The sequence below is a fragment of the Thunnus albacares genome, chromosome 1 (assembly GCF_914725855.1).
Source record: "Thunnus albacares chromosome 1, fThuAlb1.1, whole genome shotgun sequence".
In the NCBI taxonomy this organism is placed as follows: Eukaryota; Metazoa; Chordata; class Actinopteri; order Scombriformes; family Scombridae; genus Thunnus; species Thunnus albacares.
Genome location: NC_058106.1, coordinates 20,956,629 through 20,978,230, shown reverse-complemented (window position 1 = coordinate 20,978,230; position 21,602 = coordinate 20,956,629). Strand labels below are relative to the sequence as shown.

Genomic DNA, 21,602 nt, shown 5'->3' with positions numbered 1-21,602 from the left:
GTGGCCTGGGTCTGAATTTCATTCATAATGCTTTATACACAGATTTTAGGATCATGATCTGCTCAAAGTACATTTAATAAAGTTACATAGTTTTCTCATCTTTTGCCACTCACTACCCTAAATTCACGTACTTATTTGGGAAAAAACTCACTCACTCAGCTCAATGTTGTTTTAGCTTTGTGTTGTTGCTTTGAATGTGAATCAAAAAAGGACTTTTGAGTTTTAATGGACCATGAGGTCACAAATTCAGTTAGCTGACTTGTCTGGTTAAGCTGTGCTGAGCGTTACCTGGCACTGCCCCCTGTGAAATGACTGGATCATAACTGAACCATCAAACATTGTTAAAAACAACCATAACATCATGTACTCACTTGACACATCTTTAATGAAACAGAAACATGTGTTGAAGTATTTGTAAGTCATACTTTATTTTCAAGTTGTGCAAAAAATATAGAACCCATCCTACACCTGTATAAAAACGATACAACCAAGACAAAACAAATTCACACATTTTAATTATAATCTTGCTGCATAAAGGATGATTCATGAACAAAAATAATAGTATTTACAGTTCCCATAACTTTACAAAACCTTTATCATTTCCCATTTTAAAAAACCCATATAGAAAAGACCTAAATGCCTAGCGTAGCGATAGCACTGAGGTAGAATAAAGAGATAAAGTTAAAATATGTTTGAAAGAAGAGATTTTAAAGTTACTGATTCATTTTTTCTAGGCCATGTATGTGTGTCTTTATTCTGAAAACAATCCGTTAGCGTGGTTTGTATCCAAAGGAAACCAACAGTTAGAGCAACAAGGCTATATGGTACCAATGTATCTGATGTAATTTCGGACTTTCAGATCTCGCCGATCCAGTTTTGCAACAAAAACGGGACTTAATATTAGTTTCAGTGAGGGATGTTAACTATGCTAAAATGCTTTTTTCTGTCAATTTAAGTGCCACTACAAAAAAGTGTAAAGATAAATTAAAAAAAACAAACAAACATTAAAATCAGGGCTGTACCAATGGCAACAGTGCCTCAATCCAGTATAGTAATGGACATTACAGGTGTCTGCCTCTTGCATGCACTGCAAAGTGTAAATTGTTCCAAAAGTGCATAAATTTCAGTTTGATGATGAGAATCTTAAGCACATTCACAAACACCTCAAAATAATCTCTACACAAAAAAAAACTCTCTCTGTACCTGAAACATGTGACACATTCATCTGTCTTAGGTGTGGGAGGGAGGGGGGGCAACAATTTGAGCACTTTTTATATATCATACAGCGACAAAAAAAAGGAAATGAGGAAAGCAGTAAGCAACAATAAATACAGAAATGACGTATGACTGCTTATTATTTTCAACATATCTGCTGACTGTGATTGTCATTGAATACATCCACAATATCGCCACCATTCTTGATGCCCATCTGCACCAACTATCGCAGACTCCACAGCGAACAGAGCAATGTAACACCTTCTATAAATCACCTCCACATGTCTGGAACTGCAGTGACACCAGCCTTATTAAGGGAAACATTATTTCCCCACAGCAGTGCCTGCTGCCTGTACACACTTCCATCTACCACACTGTTTCCCCTCTATAAGTATCTGCCTGACGAGTTCTGGTCTACCCAGCCAACAAAACATCCCTACTCACTGAAACACAATCATCCCTCCATTAAACTCATAAATACAATTTAGACTTTTGGTTTCACAGTCTAAATCTTCAGGAGTAGAAACGTAAAGATTATCCAGGTGAGCAGAAGAAGGCAATTAAACAAAATACAAATAGAATAGAACATAAAAAAATGTATATTGTACTCCATTTTTAAAACAAAAAAAATATCATATATTCTGTACACATTGATTAAATACAGTGTGATCAGTAAACATTCCTGTGTATGAAAACCAATTTAAACGTTGTAATAAGAACATCGATGTAAACATAATACTTTCTGGAAAACATGTCTAACTCAAAACTTAGCAAATGTCAAAACAGAGATCCAGCACCAGCTGTTCAATGCATCATAAAATATATAAAAACATTTTGTTTTCACAGATTAAGTATGTTTAAGAAATATCTATATCTGGAGTTAAAAGCTGAGAAAACATAAAGGTCCATCAAAATATTGAATGATGACTTTTACTGGGTGGCTACTGTTTATTAACTAGAGGGGAAAGTGTCTATCAATCTGTCGGGACGTTTTGCTCCCACTGAAGGCACTGAGACAGATGAATAGCCATGGTATCCAACCTGTGGGCACTTCCTGCTCTTCAAGAGCAACTGAGGTGACTCTGTTGGTGTTTGGACTTCTGAGCTGACGACTCACTCCCTCACAACAAAGACACGGAAAGAGCCTCCCTCTGTGTTGCTCTGGCTGCAAAAAGACAACAGACAATAATAAGAACATGTTACATTTGGGGGTATTGGAGGGCTGCTGCTGTGATTTAGTATGTTACTTTCACAAAGCACAAAACTGAAGCAGCACAGGTTGATTTTTGTTGACTTTTAGGTTTAAGCCTCAAAAACACTGAATCCTACCATTTTTCTTCATGCAATATTAACCAATAGTGTCTCTCATTAGACCCTTCCTGCCCCATTAAATGCCTACTTTCAAACTGCAAACCTCTTGTTTGTAATGCAGGCTTTCTGTTAAAAAAAAAAAAGTAAAGCCTGAGCTGAGGTAACCCTGATCACATCAGACATGACAAAGCTCCCTTCAAAGCCACAGCAGGCTCAGTAGTACTTCTTGTGATGTGTAAAATTGTTGGACTGACCCAAATAAACACATCTTTTTGGACAAAATGTTTGTTTTCATCATTCTTGGAAGTCTGATATTCAATCTTTCCCAAGTCCTGCCAGCAGCCAAATCCATCAAAAAGTACAAAATCATGGTGTTCACAACATCTTAAGAAAAAAACATCCACCATGTTGGCATGTTAGCAGTATGACTCATTGTTGCTGTATTACTGACTCTGACATTTCCAGCTACCACATGTGTTAAACTTGATGACTTTGTAATTAGTTCATTAGTGGAGAGACCTTGATGCTCTGCCATGATCAATAATCATGATAGGCCTATGCGATTGGTATCAGCTCACAGATAATTGTCCATATAGGAAAGCCCTGACTTAAGTGGCCAACAGCATTTCCATCCTTGAGTAATTGGATAGGCTGTGATTACTTCCCCGGCAACAGACTCCAGTCCAAACTGCCCACCCTGCCATGATGTTGGCACATGGCTCGGACTCTCTCTCAGCCATTTACTGACCTCCTATCCCAATGCCCTGAGTGGGGGCCTTCGCAATTCAGCATTAGATTTCATAGAAGTCAGACTAGTGCGATTATTTTGGCCATTCAGCACTTTGCACACTCAATTGAAATGCCTGGGTAAAGTAAGCAGAGATCCCATGTGTGGCCCGTCCACACACCAAACCACACCATTACTCTTACAACCCCACATGCCAGCAGAACTGGCCACAAGGGCTTCCTTGCCTAAGCTTAGTCCACTGGAGCCGGCCACAGACATGAGAGTGATGTGAGAAACATGGTGTGCATGCAAGAAACCCACTAGCCTACATACAGTATTACAGGAGACATAAATCAAGGTAGGGTATGGTGAACAAAAGCACCTTTCTCAAACATATTTTAGATCCTCTTGTCAAATTTACTTGTCCAATTTTACTACAAGCTTCATGTTTTCTATTTCAGTTGTATGTGAAGGTTTTCTTTACCACACTCCCACTGGTCAAATATTAAAGCTTGAACTGAGCATAGTTTTGAAGATAAATATTATACTTTATCTACCAATTATAATTAGAATTCTTAGTGTGTAAATTTATCCACTATAAAAAGTTCCACAATGGCATGTACACTACTCTCTGCTAACAATCCCACGATACAGTGCGCTGCATTTTATAAATGCGAAAATTAGCATTGTGCAACTGTACAGCTGAAAGTGATTTCGCAAAACGACAAAGATTAGTGAGTGTCTGAAATCACAATTTACTGCTCACTATTGAGTTCCTATTATGGAGGGAGCAGTGAATGAGTGAATAAGGGAGTGATTTCGGACAAAGCTTCAGTTGCATAATTATTTATTTATTATTTCTCTTTAAAGCCCCTTCACAACAACTGTCCACCAACACAGGCGTTCTCAATTATTTTGCCTGATTAGACCTCGTCACTGCATGGACGTGTACAGACACTAGTTGATAGACATCTCCCTCGCTTTCTCATTAGCTTTGTTGCACCTGTTGGCGTGGAGCACCTTTCATCTTCATCTTTTTAGTGCACTGAGTTTGTTATCCTCATGTGAATCATAGAATTATTCTGAATTGACAGAATAAGTGGAGTCTCCTGTGAGACTGCAGGGCCTTCGCGCCATTTCTTGCAAACCTCAAGTGGTTGGTGGTGTGGAAAAATATTCTCTTTTTATCCTGGATCTAAACCACTGAATTATACTTTATAACTTTGAACATCCAACTCACCTAACTCGTATGAGACTTATCAGATTACAGGTTTATAGGTTTATATAATGTGAAGGGAATGCCCCATCATGGCAGGCTAGGGGGGGGCTGTTAGTTTTTTACTAAGATATGTTACTAGCAAACATATTCCCTCACTTCTTACTGATAGCTGACATTGCAACTAGGGGAGACTTTGCGGTTTCACAGCTGCCAAACAGTTGCTTGTGGATAGAAGCCATCCACACCATGTCCAAATATAAATGGTTGTTCTCATTTTTGGACTCAGCTTCTCTTAAATATGCTACAGCGAGACTGCTAGGAGCCAAATCTAAAAATATAGATTTCTGGAACTCAGGCTATCTCTAATGTCACTATGGTAAGCTACAACTATTTGACATGGTGCCCTCTTAGTACTTTCTGTTAGTGTGCAACAGTCGTCATCTGGGAAACAGAATTACAGTAAAAATAATTGGCCTCAAAAAAAGATGAGTAGTACCTTTCAGACTGGATGCCATTTTTCAGGACGCCAACATACTTCTTTCTCTTGTCCAGTGGTAGAACGTCCACTAAGCCCCCATCTGCTTTGATCACCCCTGCATGGATAGCTGCTTTACAAATACTAGAGTGCTGTGAAGAGGAAGAGAGCTGAATTAATATCTTTGTAATTCTTCCACTATGAAATACAGTTCAAAATGTATTGCACCCAGACACACATACACACTGGTACACTCACACAGTTGTTCCACAGTCTGAGCCAGAAGTCTGGCTCTGACACAACAGACCATAAGCTCTTATCAACAGTCTGGAACAGAATCATTCATTTCTAGTCCAAACACAGATCATACTGTCCATACTCCCCTCCAACAAATTTTACCAGACGGTTCATGTCTCATATTTAACCAACATCTACGACATCAACAACTACGACAAAGCTTTAGAAATTCATTTGGGTGCCTGAAATTGCAAAACATTCCTTGGCACATTTGCTTCGAGCCACATGACTTCCTGATTCTGCGTCGGTTGATACGTAAGCAATGATAATTCAGAATCTCTGGGGAACTGTGATCTGTGGCCAGCTGGACGTCATCAATCGTCAATATCGTCCGAGGTGAAACCCCATTAACCTTCTCATGGACCTTATGTGCCAGTTGGAAACACCAAAATGAGCCAGAGGAGTGACGGGAAGACTTGCACAGTGTACATCTGGTAAGTTTAGTCTGGAGGATACTTTACAATGACTAATGCACTTTGAACATGTCTCAGATGACGTCAGAGTTTATGATGTACAAACTAGTCTTCTCAAAACCATGTCTTTCTTTCTCTCCTCCCTCTAAGACACAGGCACTTAGTCTAAGATAACACTTGAGTGAGCCTGTAAATGATCGGGCCTCATGCAGGGTAACACATTCTTGGCAACCTCAGGCTTGCCTCACCATTACTCTCATTCTCCATGAGCCATATTCCCACTGTGAATGGCTTTCCATAGCTACCATGTACCACAAAGCCTGAAAAAGTCACTCTAACTTAACCATCCAGATCCAGATGTCGCTCTCCAGAAGATGAAGACCCTTCTATTTAAATAGGACAGAACAGGATGGCCGCTGCTCCTGTGTGATTCTTGATCAATGTGTTTGTAACGCTGTATTACTTACATCTGTATAGATGCTGTTCCCGATCACTGGTGACCAAGAGGAAGGCTGATTTTTGCAGTTGGCTGGACAGGAGACTCTGAGGAACATATTGAACATTTGTATGAATTTGCAGCAACAGGAAAGGGTAATATTAATATTCATCATTATTTCAAAGCTTCTTTTGCAGATGTGTGTCTAGATTTCAATGGTTTTACAACATGTAAGTGTGTTAAAGGCATTGAAAACTTATTTTCTCAATCAGTTTCTTAATGAACACACTACATTCTACAACAATTTTGGTTATTTCACATGAGAGATTTTTGTATTTCTTTATTTCTCTGTGCTTATCTCACTAGAATGAAGTACGTACTTTATAATACGTTTTATAAACTGAGTTTTTGACTGTAAAATTCTTAATAAATAATACCTACAAATGTTTTTTTTACTTTGATTGTTGATTATTTGGTCATGGATATTTAAATTTATAGATAAGTACAAGTTTTCAGTACTATTTAATGGAGCAGTCATATAAAGCAAACTGGCTAATTATTGCATTATTTAAAGAAAAGAGTGCACCTTGGGCAGTGTGAGAAAGGCTTCTTGAATGGGCAGATTTCAGCCACTGTGGTGTAGCAGTCAACAGACATTTCTGACACAGAGAGAAAAGAAAAAACAATTAATATACCTAATATGTGTTTGCTTACTGAGTGAATGTAAACACAATTGTGAGCCTTACCTTCCACTTTGGCCACCACAAATGCATTGCCAGATTTATATTTACTGTAAAAGACATCGTAGTGTTTAGAAATCAGGAAGACACTGGTTCTCATTATTGCATAAACTGTGTATCACAGAAGCAAATCTGTTTCACAAGTGTTGCATCAGTTAATGTGATTTCAACCTGTTTGGGCAACAATGAGGCTGAGCAGAGATAGCTACCTGGAAGACTCAATGCCATTCTTTATGGCTCTGACAAAGAACGGAAACTTGTCCTGTCTTGTGACGTCAACCAGTCCTCCGTTGTTGTCAATCACGCCAAAATGGATAGCAGCACGGCAAATACTTGATTGCTTAAACAATGAAAAATAGGTACATATAAGTCTACATTTACATTATAAAATGGTACATGATGTATGTTTGTTTCATGCTGACAGACTCACCACATCGTAGAAGACGGTCCCCCAAACTTTCCCTTTTTTATTCAGGCAATTGGCAGGACAATTAAATCTGCAGAGTCAGAAAAAGAGTTTATGAAACTGACGAAAGTGTCAGGTAAATGAGACTGAATAGATTCATAATGTGTACATCCAAAAATAACTTTACTTTGAAACACATTAAAATAATCTGACCTGTTGCAGGTTGCTCCTCTGCACTTATCTCGCAGTCTAGTCTCACACTTAATGTTCTGAGCTGCAAGACAGAAAGATAAAAGAATCAGTGAAGAAATGCATAACAATATGAAAGCATGGGGTCATTTTTAATAGTTCCTGTAGCTACCCAGGTAGGTGTTACTGGGAGTCTTTGAAGAAGGAGTTCTGGGAATGGTGGGCTTAGGAGTGGCGGGCCTGGACACTGGTTTCTTCGGAGCAAAGGACTTGGGTTTGAAGGCAGGTTTGGCAGTGGTGCGAGGTGGGAGTGGAACCTGAGGCTTCTCCACCTCATTCATGTCCTCTGTCTCTGAGCGCTGGGAGTCTATAGATGGATAAACAGACAGAGTTCAGGCTGGTAATATGTTTAATTTGAACATCTTTGAATGAAAATCACATGGCTTTTCTCACCTTTGTAACACAGGTTGTTCCTGCATCCTCCTCCATAGCTGGGAGGGCACTGGGAACAAGGGCGGCCATGCTGGTATGGGGCCTCACCGATCCAGTTGCCCCTGCAGAAACGCACAGTGGACAGCTTGACTTAGGTGGAAATTAATCATCAGTTAAGCATCTCTGGGCTCATGGCCTTGAAATTACTTCAGCCCTCTTTGCCTGCGGTCAACACTCCTAACAGTCATTAGTCCCGCAAACTAATAAAAACCCTCCTCGTTGTCTGTCAGGCAATTACATCCTGTGGGCTGTCTGGAAAACAAACGTCTGCTCAGCTCTTATTTTTCTTTCCCAGTGTTCATTATTATTTTTCTATTCTGACTTCTGGAGGAATTTTAATGGCCCCAATATGTCACACAAACGCCCCGGACAACTATTCAAACAGGCAAAATCAACTCTACAGCTATTAGGAACACAAACTGTAGCATTTGTCAGTACCTTAAGAATGGAAATTTAAAGAAGAGTCCAGTGAGAAAAGGTGTTGATGAAAAGTGGAACATGAGAGAATATTGATCTTACTTTGGGGAATAGTTGCACACAAGGTAAACGGCATTCTCCCATATTTCTCCCCACACGTTCATCCTTGGACACACGTGCACAGCACAGCCAACACGGTTAGTGGTTGCCCAGACCAGCTGTAAAGAGGGAAATAAAAGAATGGCCAGTGGTATGAATGAAAAGAAACATATAGCGCATTAAACTATGCAGCTTACAGCCTGGATTTCCTGTGTCACTTCTCTAACAGCTCAGCTGGGTCAATCGGTCACTCCAGAGGAAGCAACTAGATCGGCAGTCACAATTAATGGGGCCACTGGGACTTTCAGCAGTGCCTCATCTGTTATTTTATTCTGCCCCAGTCAGATGCTCATCATGTGTGAACACATTTTACCCTCTGTGACACAATCATGATCAAATTCATCATCTAGTTAGGAGTGGAAAAAATGGCAGTTATTTTAATATCTTACTCAGAACAAACAGAAGTTAGCATAGACCCGAAGCTGTCCAAGGTAAAATAAAACGCCTTATTAAACGGAAAGCTGCTGCAGTGGTGTTACAGATGAATGATGTGCCATTTGACGGCGAATTCAACACAGCGTGTTCCAAGACTCCTCCTCACTTTCCTCCCAACTCTCAAACATGTGCGCTCTCCCTCCTCAGGAATGTTCATCTTTTTCTTGGTACAGTTCGAGGCCACTGGAAGCAGTGAGTCAGCACGCAGACTGATGTGTGCTAAGTGCTAGTAGTTTAGCTCAGTGTAATCTCAAGCTCCAGAGGGTCTCCGCAGAGGTAGTTATGGGGTATGACTGCTCAGGCTGCAGATACATCAGCACCTCCAGCAAATAAAGAGACTGAGACAAGGTGATGATGCTCAGATTTGGCACTGTCCCCTCTCTGCAGCATCTTCAAAAGAATCCAGGTCAAGCAGCGAGGGATGTCTGGTGTCTGGAAATGACTACCAGATGGCAGTGATCGGGTTTCAGGGTGAGGGCAGAGGGAGGATTCTGGATGTTTCTGTAAACTCATCCCAGCAGCTACAAAGTAAAGTCTAGTGGAAGAAGAGGCCAGCTCCACTTCTATTTCCTTTAGACTGATTTATTCATTTTCATACCCGTTCCTAAATTCTCATCTCTGTCCCTTACTCTGCACTGTTTCATTATTTACCTCTGGTGACATCCCTATTTTCACTGCCTACAAGTTACTATATACGTGCCTGTCATTTAACCCCCCTGTCTCTCAACAACTTTGCCCATAAATACTGTGAAATATCATACAGGAGGAGAAGGCGCATACCACGTTGTTTTCTTATACATGTCCAGAAACACCTGTTATGTTACATATGTTTTGTATAAAAGGTAAAAGAAGGCACATGGCCAACACTGGCACAAACACTATCATAAATATAGCAGAGAGACAACAGCATATAATTCAAAAGGAAGTCAAAAGTCTGAAATCAGACCTGCCAAACTGGGTGCAAAACTTTTCCTCTAGAAGAATCTTGCAATAACTGATATTATATACATAATAACTGAAATTAAGAGTAAGCCTACAACTCACTTTAACTTTAATTTTGTCTAAAAAGTTTCTCCTGAATTCCTTTAACATATCTTCCCCTGCCCTCTTTTTTTGATTGGTCTCACCTGGGTGTAATGGGTGCACATGGGTCCGGAGCAGCGTTCTGGACACCAGGGATTGCACTCATGGGGGTAGGGATAGGTGTAGTCTTTCACCTCATCGTACCAGGCCTGGACATGGAAGGCAGGGGAGCGGTATCTGTAGGGCCCCATGTACACAGAGAGAGAGAGAGAGAGAGAGAGAGAGAGAGAGAGAGAGAGAGAGAGAGACAAACAGTAGGCTCAGTCACAGGCCATCCAGGTACCAGGGGCAAAAGGGAAATATCTGAGGGAGCTGCCAGGTGCTTTGGCCAGACTTAAGAAACACTGCATGAACCTCACTGCTCCTCCCCTTGCTGCAGGCCTCAAACGATGAGTCTGAATTTGACCTGGCACACAAAACAGCAGTCTGTTCCCCTCCATAACAGGGGAAATCAAATCAGGTTAAAAAAAAGGAAAAATCAGAGCAAACCTAAACATGGCTCCACAGCCTAACAAATCAGTCCTAGGCCTTATTATAAACATCTCTTTTTACGGTATTGAAAAGTGCTGAGCTTATAAATGGAGAGTGGAGGAGGAGTGGAAAAATAGGACTCCACACTGGGTTTGCTGGCACAGGAAGAAAAGAAGGGAGTGGGGAGGGAGGGAAGGGGCTGTGAGAATGAGAGCAGATTCCTGGAAGGGCACCTGCTGCGATAGCCATACGCTGTTGTAGTGTACACAGAGGCCTGCTGTGTCTGATGTCTACGCACACACACACACTTCAAAACATCAAACTTAATACGATAGCACTGACTAGTGCTATATATGCTTTCACCTCAGACATGTTTATGGATCATTGATTTTGAAAAATGCCATGATTTTTTTTTTAAGAAGCAAATCTGTTTGAACTGATTTTGACCTAGATTTTGGGTCTTGCAGCATCCAACAGTCGTTGCATTTCTTCATCACAGTATTTTACGATAAATGACTTTCTCTTGCAAAATAGACAGCTCAGGAAATACTTACCGTCATAAAAAAATAGAAGTACATAGAAAGTTCAAATGAGCTGCTGGTAATGTGACAGAATATGACTTAACTAATCATCTGTGCTGCTTTGGCCTGGGTATCAAGCGTCAATACTCTGATGAAAAAAATCTGTCACCGAGTTTTGTACACCTGTTTCACATTTGAGAACTTCCTCAGGCTTCTTCTTAAATTAAAAAAATGTTTTGTAGATGAACATGTTTATATTCCTCAAAGTAAGGTAGCAAAAAAGTACTTAAGTACTGGTACTGAAACTTAGATGCTGTATTAGGACTAAAAAAAATTTCAAATGATACTTAAGATTATTAATGGTGTTTCTAAAATCAGACTTGAATTACTGATTTTTGCCCAATTTTCACCTGTTTGTAATAATAATACTCATCCAAATAAACACAGTTAAAGATTTTTCTTCGTGTGTTAGTGCATCTCACCTGCCCCAGTGAACAGCCAGGTTCTGTCCAATAGACATGAGCAGGTCCTGAGGTCCATGATCCCATTGACACTCCTCGGACCAATGAGTAGCAGACCGCTCCAACTCATCATCCCATATCTGGACACATTCAGTAAAAACAACAGTCACTCACAGGGAATCTACCTGCGACATTCACCTGCTCCATCCGCTACAATGTAAAGCAGTGTAGTCCACATCCTGTTCTGACTCAGTAGATATCTAACCACAACCTGTTCAAGGCCTCCTGCACTTCCTTCCTTCCCAGTGAGCTGAAACTGAGCTGGATACAAGTACAACATTAACCTTAGACAGTGACATTTGAGTGGAGCAGCTGGCGCCTGGCCCCAGTCCACTACAAATCTCCAGCAATCACAGCTGAATTATCCACATTTCCTGAGTGGGTTTCTTTACAGCAGTGCAGAGGAGGGTGGAAAGCGGAGAGGACACCTGACTCCCACCATGGAGGGGGCGCTATGAAGGGAGGGAGGACTGCATACAGCGTAGCCCCTCAAAGCACATCTCCTCAGTAAATTTCCAGCCTTTTGGTGGTCGCTAGCACATGCACACACAGACACCACTGTAACCCCAAACACCCATACACTAACACAAACACACACACTGCCTGTTTGCTGGAATTCGAGAGAGCACTGGGCAGAGTAAATCTTCAGACACTTTCCTACCCGGCTATAACCGCACTCCAGAGACACAGGCCACCACTGCGTCTCTCAACTTTATGGACCTTGTGGTTTTCAATAACCTTCTGTGCGTCTCAACAATAATTCCTCATCTACTTTACCCATTGATGTGCCACGTAGTCTCATAATTTTTCCCTCTCTATCCTGATTCTCTCTGTCCTCTGTTGACCCAGCCCTCCCTTGCTCTGCTGCTGTCTTCTCCAGCGCTGAGCTGTTTGCAGGTAGGACAGAGTCAGCATTATTATCCTTGTAAAAGAGCAGCACAGCAGGCTGGTAATAGTTCACCATCATGACTGCATGTTTCCAGCAGAGAGAAAAGGTTGTTTTTATTAAAGCAACGCCACTTTTTTAAAGTGCTTTAAACCCTAATCACCAGCCTCATTTCAGAGCTCAGTGTTGCTGACACATTAAAATTAATGTCTCTGTGAGATAAAGCCAAAAATTAAAGTTGTTAACTATCTTTGTTGATTGAGAATGATAGTTAGATATGAAGGTAATTTGGTTAATGGGGCATGTCTCACCATGGACTCCATGTTGGAGGCAGTGGGGTAAACACTGCCCCTCAGCTTGTTGTGCAGCTGGACAATCTCCTCGCGGTCTGACCAGCGGATGGCTCGTCGGGTCCTACTGCCAGCTGTGTTGCTGGTGCTGTTCTGGTCCATTTCCTCCTCGTAGCGGCTCAACAGCTGCCTGAGTTCCTTGGAATCAGGCAGGAAGAGGGAAGCTGAGTCCCTGACGCACAACAGCAGGAGGGAGAGGGACAGGACAGGGAGCCAGGCCATGACAGCACAGGTCATTCTGACACCCAGATGTCTGGGTTAGACTTTCAGACTACAGTAGACAGCGTTTTTTTGTGCGAATGCAGCTCTTCTGTGTCCCAGACACAACCTGCAGGGAGGAAACATTTAATGAGTCTTTCTTCACTGTGTGAGTCAACAAGGCACTAAGTACTGAGTACTGCTTACAAAATACAAGAGTACAGATTACTTAGCTTATGCAGGAGCCACTTCCTCAAACAAAATTGTCAATTTAATGCACAAACACATATAGAAACATGCATTTTGCAAAGTTTTACAAGTGTGACAAAGTACAAAGTATCAGTGGCTGTCACTTGCTTCTCTCCTCATCAGCTGGGATTGATAACTAATATAGAAATATGACTATAATTCCTTATACATTCCTTGGTGTTGTGTAATGTTATAACTGATTCTGGGAACAAGTCTCTTGTGAAACTGACTGGCATAGTAAACTGAGACATAGAGTCCACACTCAACTTTGGGCTTTTTACTCTCAAGAGTTCTGCTTTCTGTCAGCGTAACCTTTAGTAAGTTTATGGTCATTGCATGAAAACAGTCACCAGATTATTAAGAAGCCTGCACTAATAGAAGCTGATGCAATCTAATACAACTGCCCTGCAGTGAGTCATCTCTGTGGGAAGTTTTGGGTGTTTCGTTTGTGTTTACAGTGAAGTATTAACTATTCATGTGTTTAAAATATTCTGTCCTCCTCATGTATGAAACACATAACAATAAATATAATACAATCCAATTAGATCATTATAAACTGGCAGAGTTGTTGTATTGGATTATACTAGATTGTACTGGTGTAAAGTGGTGGTTCAGTTTCTATTGTATGATCAAAGCCATCTTTTTGAAAAGTTATTTTCCAAATTTAAGAGGTATGTTTTCCTCTTTATCTACATATGCAATTTATTGTGCATTACTGAATTGCCAACATCATGATATCATCATTATCCTATGTAACATATTGTGAGACTACACTGTGACACTAACCTGCCCCAATGTATGAGTGTGCAACATTTAATTTGCCACCATCTTATTTTGAACACAAATGAGATAAGTTGTGATTATTTTTCCATAAATATAAAAATGACATGAACCAAAAACTTTTTTGCAAGATCTAGCAAATGCTCAGTTTATACACCCCTCACTATCAGGTTAACATCATTTTAGTCAAAGGTCTTTAAAGAGCCTTGCTACCCAATGATAATATAGCACTTTTAACATGGAATATAATGATACCTTAAGCTTAGTTAGTAAATATAACACTGACTTCGCTGTAGCACCGTAGAAATACTAACCCTTCTTCATCATCTGCTGACTCTCTCTCATTATGTTCTAAGCAAACTGAGCAGCAGGGTGTGACACTGAGGAGGTAAACCTGAGTTCAGTTCAGGTTGACAAGTGTTCACCCTGTTGAAGCCTCTTTGAGAATAACAGTGTATTCCTGACACATCCGGGGGCAATATTCTCTAACTGTTCCTGCAACTGACCTCCCCTTGGAAGAGAACAAGACTTCCAAGATTTGAGCTAGACCAAATATTACAAAGTCATAAACCTTTGTAAAGAGAGGAGGAGTCAGGCAGTGTGATCACAGAGGAAAGAAAAAAAATAAACCAAGTTCTAGCTAGCCCACTGGTTGCTCTTCTCCTTGAATCCCTTCACCTCTTTCCCTCTAGCTGAAAAGGCGGCTTGAGGTCTGGCACCGGTTCTGTGTCAACATGCTGTGCCAGCTCTGGACACCGTGAGCCAGCTGAGGCACCACACCCTGCTCCTCTCCTTGTGCCCCTTTTTCACACTGAACCTCTACCGGCTTCACTGTCTGGGCCCTTCTCATGGCTCTCCTGAATTTTATACCAGAGTGACAGACCGAGCGGAGGACACGGACACACAAACATATCCACATGCTGCTATAGACCAGGGAACTACCTCTGCCACTGATGGTGATCTGAAGATGGACTGACCTCCACTTCACCTCAACACCACGTTGCATGTAAACACAACTATATCACAATATAGATTCTCTTATTTAAAAGCATTTTCATAAACACTTGCCTGACATCTATGACTTTATGCGCATTATGATATCTCAAAATCTGGGATTAAATGTTGAAATATTTCCCTCCTTTGCTCAGTAGGTACTGATCTCCCACTGAGATGGCTGAAAAGTATAGTGTCAGCCTGTTTTACAGTTATAGTGGCACAGTTTGAAACCCATATGTGGATTCTTTCTCTCATAATTTCATGGTGTTACATTGAATAAATCAGTGCATATGAAAAATAAAAAATCCTTGTAAATAAAGCTCCTTCCACCCGAAGTTATTTCTGTCTAAAAGTGTAACATCCACAAAGCCAGTCTGACCAGCTACACATCTTATAGTCTTATTTTTTGCGGAGTGATAGGCTTATGCCATATTTATATCTTGTTGCATAAAAATGCTGTTTTAGCTTTTCTAAACCCTCTGATATACCAAGGCGTAGCTGCATGCAATATAACTTGTGCAATGTGTCATCTTGCTCATCTTTACCTTGCTTGTCTCCAGTTGCTTGAATATTTCGGAACACGGAGCAGTTTATATTTTATTCCCTTGTGAGAGGACCAGGCTGCCGCGGGGCTCGCTGCTGCTGCTGCTGCTGCTTGTTGGCGGTGTTCCTGAAGCAACTAGGAACTGTGAGACTTTCTGAGCTTCTCAGAGAGCCTTATATAGAGAAGGGGACCCCTCAGAAGCAGAGGAAAAAATTACTGTCTTTCCTCACTCCCCCGCACTCGCCAGCTTCCCTGAAGTAGGCAGGCAAACGGCGCGCAGCGTGCGCGCGCTGACAAGCAGCCTGTTGTTAGCAGGAAAACTACAAATAACGTAAATCACCGGCTTGTAAAACGAGTCAGCGGCAGGCAGGCAGATCATTTCTCAATCGCGTTATTACATAGACACATAGACAGATATTAGAATAAACTTAACAACACCAGATGTGGATCATTTTAGACTCCGTAATTATTCAATAAACTTTTCTGTCATAAATTGAGTACATTTTAGGCGATTAAATATTAAGTTAAAGCCTATTTTTTATGACTTTAATCGATTTTTGTTACAGTGTTTATTCACTATTAATCCTACCAGTGTTATTTTTTAGCATCACTTGTAAAAATATTAAAAGGGCAGTCCGCAGATTTTACACATGAAGTTCAGTTACTCCTCATAAGGAGTACTACAGGTAAAGCCTGTGAAAACATTTGCATAATGCCCTCTTGTGGTATGTGTTATGAAATATGCTACCTGTATTGTATACCTGTGTATTGTATACCTGTATGAGATGAATTATGGGAAATGTAGGATCCAGTGGTTTTGGAGCTTGACACACACAAACTCAGCTTAAAATCAGGATATTTCGGCTTCTGCTGCTTCGATTTTGGCCATTCTTTTTAAAATCTGTCTCATGTGAGCCACCCAATTTTATAGAAGGGCAACTCAAAAAATTGCAGGAGAACCCCTTTAAAAACACTGTAGGACAATAACTCTTGCAGATAACACAGTCTACTCACTTTTTGATCACTGTTCATGACCCAACCAGGGATGTTAAAGGTCAAAAAAGGCTCCATATCCTGGTTTTCATTCCAACCAAACACATCGATGCCGTTACATTCTGATGTTTTTTGCGTTGGTTGCAACCACCGTTACAGATCAATTATCCAACCATAAACCCATCCAGATGTAGGAAATAAGTGCGACATATTACACCACATTACATATTATTTTAAAAGTTCTGTTTTCTGTATGTCAGCACTGATAACAGTGTCCAAGCGGAGCACCATTGCAATTCATTTTGTAGACTTTAATTTCACTAATTGTACATGGGATAATAAAGTGATATCAGCTTTTGTAGTTTGGCTGGAACAAAAGCCTGCATCACACAGGGTTTACATCCCTAGTTAAAACAAACTACAAAAAAAAAATTCATATTACCTTCATTTAGATCTCCACAACATGACAATGACATCAGTAAATACAGCATTAACACACTTCACATCAGGTCTTGGAGAGGATAAAGTGGGAAAGAGAGGAAGCAGGCTGGAACAGGGAAGCAAGGCTCATCTGCTCTAAAAACAGGGTTCATCACTGACGTATCTCCTTACTGACCTTCCAGAGGGCTAGCTGTGTTGTGACCCAAATAGTTCACATCTTATTCCATCATGAGCCTGATTTCTGTCTGAAACATCTCAGATATTTACAAGAACACAGCCACTCAGAAGGGAGGCCAGCAACTAAACCCTCAGACAGATTGTCTTCCCACAAGGAGTCTGCCAGTTTGGGCTCTGCACTCAGTCAAAATACATGTTTAACAGGAAGTCTGGCCCATCATGCATCTGCTTTCTTTCTTCAGTGTCCCACAGAGATGCTAGAGAGGGTAGCTCTTGTGAGATGTTTGCCGTAAAATTTTGTTTCTTAGAGAGAGGAAAAGAAAAGCTAGAAGATCAAGCTCATCTGTCTGATCTAGAGTAACTTCATGGGGTCACATTTTGACCTCATTCTTCCTCGTCAGAGAAACTCACCCATCTGTCAGACAAGTCATTATTTGTGATATACAGTTTGTAAATTGTGGGATATCAGACAATTAATCACTTAGCAGAACATCTGGGATTGTAATGGCACAATCCAGAGATTCTCTAAATGGAGATTTTAAATCTTGTGAATGATATTTAGATCTGTCCTAACGTCTGCAGTCTGCCTCAGAATTTATGAGGGAAGTGTTTTCTCCTTCAGGTGCATCATGTAGAATTGACACGAAGCCATTCTCCTCAGCGATTACACAACAATGTAATCAGATCCTGATGGTTTTTGAGTTGGCGACAGCCACCGTTACAGATCGATTATCCAAACATAAAGCCATCCACATGAAGGAAATAAGTGCAAAAGATTACACCATATTAAAGATTATTTGACTCCTTATGCAAGTTTTGTTTTTGTTTTTTTGTGCATTGACAATGAGAGCAGCAGACCATCCACAAATTACAGCTTTGCGGAGCCTTACAGTGTTATGGGTCCGCTCTGATTTTAAAAGGGCACTCCATGGATTTTACACATGAAGTTTACTAGTCATAACAACTCAGCCTGTTAAAACAGTTCTATAATGTTGTGTGTGGCTCTGGATGAGCTTTGTCAAGTCTGAGAAAACAACCCAGATAATGTCAAAATTATATCCTCATCATCATCATCACTGACTTTTAACAGGAAGCCAGTGTCAGGAAACCCTGTGGGGTATGAAAGGGCATTTAGGAAGTAGGGTCCAATGAAAGATGTTATCGTTTTGCAATGATAACATCAAGGACCAAGTGGTTTTGGAGCTTGACCCATATTAGGAACTAAAAGTCAGGATATCTTGGCCAATGTTGTCTTCCATTTTGACCATTTTTAGTATGTCCCTCCCTAGTGAGTCCCTCAACTTTATGGAAGAATATACGAAACCATAAGAGTTCCTCTTCTAGATCTGTAGTGCTAGTCTGTGCATGTATGGTATGTTGCCATGATCTTTTAAAACTGTACACCCTCTTTAAACAGTTTTTTGTCTTCGTGGCTGAGGTAAGACCGTTCACAAATACCAGTCAGCAGTATCATATTAATTTGAAAACTCCTTAAGCACTGCTGACCTTTCAAAGCACATTGCCAAGACGTCCTGTCTCACTGGTGTCTTTTCTGACACACTGTAAATCATGAGTATGAGAACATTAATTGTTTTGTGCTGTTTTTTCCCAAACCAGACTCTGGTGTAAAGATGATCCATATTTCGGGAGTGTGGATGAGTGGATTGTCAAGATTATAATTTATTGTAAGTGTCCTGATGAGAAAACCTCAATCTGCATTTCCTGGTCCAGAGTAGTGTGTATGTGTGTGATAAAGATTAGTTATCATCATGTAGGTCAGATGTGATGACAGAATTCAAATACCCAAGGGATGATTTTCTTCTTAGAAACATTATTCATTACTCGGCTGCATCAACCCAACACTGAGCCAAGTGGAAACTGGAAACTCACAACTCTGCATTAATCTCAGTTGAAGACAACAGAGGGATTACACAACTCAAACATCTTTTTTTGTTTACATTTTGACATTATATAATCAAGAAGCGGGAGCCTAGTTTTTCTTTTTGCAGTGTTCAAGGGGAACCACCATCCGCTCCGCATACACACATCCTGATCTCTGCACACAACGCAGAGAGCTGGTTTATTTGGACAGGGGCTTGTTGAGGTCCTTGAAACTCCATGCTTACTTCCCTTAGAAACTTTGGAGTGCTGCAAAACTTCTAAACAAGACGCATAAAGATGAGATGAAACGGGGGGAAAAACTGGGGGAGACTGAATGAAGAGACCATATGGTGTACGAGGCTGATTATAAAAACAAGCAGTGGGTGTATTGAAATGGAACAGGAAATGCACAAAAATCACTCCCACAAGTATGAAGATGTGACGGGAGGCCAGATAAGTTCAAAGCCAGCACACAAGAATGAGGATAAGGGTGCTGCACAGAGGACCTTGTACTGCATACTGCAGCTTTAGTAGTTTTTCACATCTTGAGTAGAAGATATGTTACATCCAACAATCATGGCAGAGGTAACTGCCATGATTTATAGGTAGAAAACATCATATCAGTAATATGTACTATACGTCCATTAACACAGTAGAAACACATGGACATAGCATCTGTTTTCACCATTTGATTTGGTAAGGGATGTTTTTAGGCTTTTTACTGCTCAACGCCACCTTTGCCGGATCCTGCAGCTGGAAAATCCAGATTTGGCCAACTATTAGTCACATGTAGCGCTTTGTGTGACCAGTTTAATGTGTCAAAATGAGTGAGAGGAAAATGCTGTAATCTCACGTTGAAAATTTGGTGAAATGTTGCCTTGGATTAAGGCACTACTATTGCATCGTTTGAATATTGAGCCATGATGGCTACTGCTTGGTAAAGTACAGAGTTTATTGGCCGTCTCTCGCCTATTAAAACACATGACTCAACACAGTGCAACTCAGGCATAAGAGGTCGAGTTGGTTGTGGAGCAGATGTGACAGGGCCCCATTGTTCTCATCTTGATGCTACATGTGGTTTGACTTTGCTGACCCAGGACATCTCTCAATTCTGGATTGCCCATCTCTACTCTGAATAATTATTCTGATCCCTGGCACTTTAATGACCTAAAATGGCACAATAACATAGTATTACAGAAAAGCATCATGTAGTAAAAGCCCACTTCATGTGATTGCTGCAACACTGCGACCGTCAAGATTACTCACTTGCGTTGAAAAATATGCAGTTTCAAAACACCAGACCAAGCCTTGAAAAGAAAAGCTGGGGAGCAGGATAACATACACTATCATCACTACAGCATGGTTTAAGGACACACTTGTGAGTAAAGGTGGTCTATCAGTGGGTGTCCAAACATGTAATTTTCTCTTCATGCTGTGGGCCTGTAAAGAAAGAGTTCTTGTAGTTGCCTTTTGACATTAACATGGAAAAATACTACGCTTGATTGTAAGTTTGAGAGCAAAGCCACATTTCAGTGGATGGCCGAGCTATAGTAAGGGAGGAATAAATAGTAAGGAATACCGAAGGGCAGAAAAAAACCTGACATGGCAGATTTTTCAATGATGGGTCTGCTTCCCATTAAACCAAACAGAGGCGAGCTCAGCCACGGCCCTAAAGATCACTCTGGGCACTGAGGCAGCCAGCAAGACCACAGGAAGGGAGATATAACATACTACAAATACTACACCATAGTATATGTTGACGTGCAGGAACATGAGACCAATTAGCAGTGTGTGGTAGACCAAGACTCTGTGGATCGTTTTTTTGTTTTGGTTTATTGTGCACATTGTTTTGTAGGCCAGTCCAAGGTGAAGAGACTGCAGATGTTTTCAGTATCATAAGAAAGCCAAGTAGTCTTCTGACTACACTTCATTAGCAAACTGCTTTTTGCACAATCCTTTATTTGAACAATAAACAAAATAGAATGCTGGAGGCTTAAAATTAAAAGACAGTATAGATTTTGTTTTTAGGTCAATATCCCAACAATTCCCAGCAGACAATAGTGTTAGGAGCACATACTGAAAAGAGAGATATTATTGAAGCATTTCACCAGCACATTTCCTGACCAGCCATGAGAGACTGAGATAAAACTGTACAACAGAAAGCTCAAGGTGTCCGTTTCAAAGTCCCAACATCCAAACATTCTTCAAAAGGGGGAAAGAAAATATGAGGAAAAAAAAAAAAAAAAAAAATCAACAGTGTCACAATTTGTGCATAAATGATTACAAAGCCAGCAGCACAACTGAACTATTGTTAGAAGATGTATTGACCGCTTAAACAGCATGCTTCTGTTTTCAGTGTGGAATGAGTCGTGGACTGTGACGAGACGTGGAACAAGACCTCCAATGGAGAAGGCAAAATAGAGTTTGAATATAAATTGCAGGAGAGGCAGTAGGGCCAATATAATGCTGTCCTTTGGTTTATCTGGGAGAGGTTTCTGATTTTGAAACCCACAAGTCAATTGAGACTATGCATCACATAAAGATGTTATATCACATAGAGGCTAAAAAGAATTTAAAACT

The 21,602-nt window shown here is 40.7% G+C and overlaps 1 protein-coding gene across 1 annotated transcript; it reads right to left on the bottom strand.

Moving 5' to 3' along the window:
- Nucleotides 1-403: 403 nt before the first annotated feature.
- On the bottom strand, nt 404-15,847 carry crispld2 (cysteine-rich secretory protein LCCL domain containing 2). The gene is made up of 15 exons (XM_044349176.1): nt 15,532-15,847; nt 12,725-13,091; nt 11,489-11,607; nt 10,059-10,191; nt 8,440-8,555; nt 7,882-7,982; nt 7,601-7,795; nt 7,453-7,513; nt 7,264-7,330; nt 7,043-7,173; nt 6,840-6,883; nt 6,680-6,752; nt 6,125-6,200; nt 4,969-5,099; nt 404-2,380 (listed from the first exon to the last, which is right to left on the bottom strand). Exons 2-15 carry the CDS (start codon nt 12,998-13,000, stop codon nt 2,329-2,331), a joined length of 1,575 nt encoding a protein of 524 aa, XP_044205111.1. The 5' UTR covers nt 13,001-13,091; nt 15,532-15,847; the 3' UTR covers nt 404-2,328.
- Between the last annotated feature and the right edge of the window lie 5,755 nt (nt 15,848-21,602).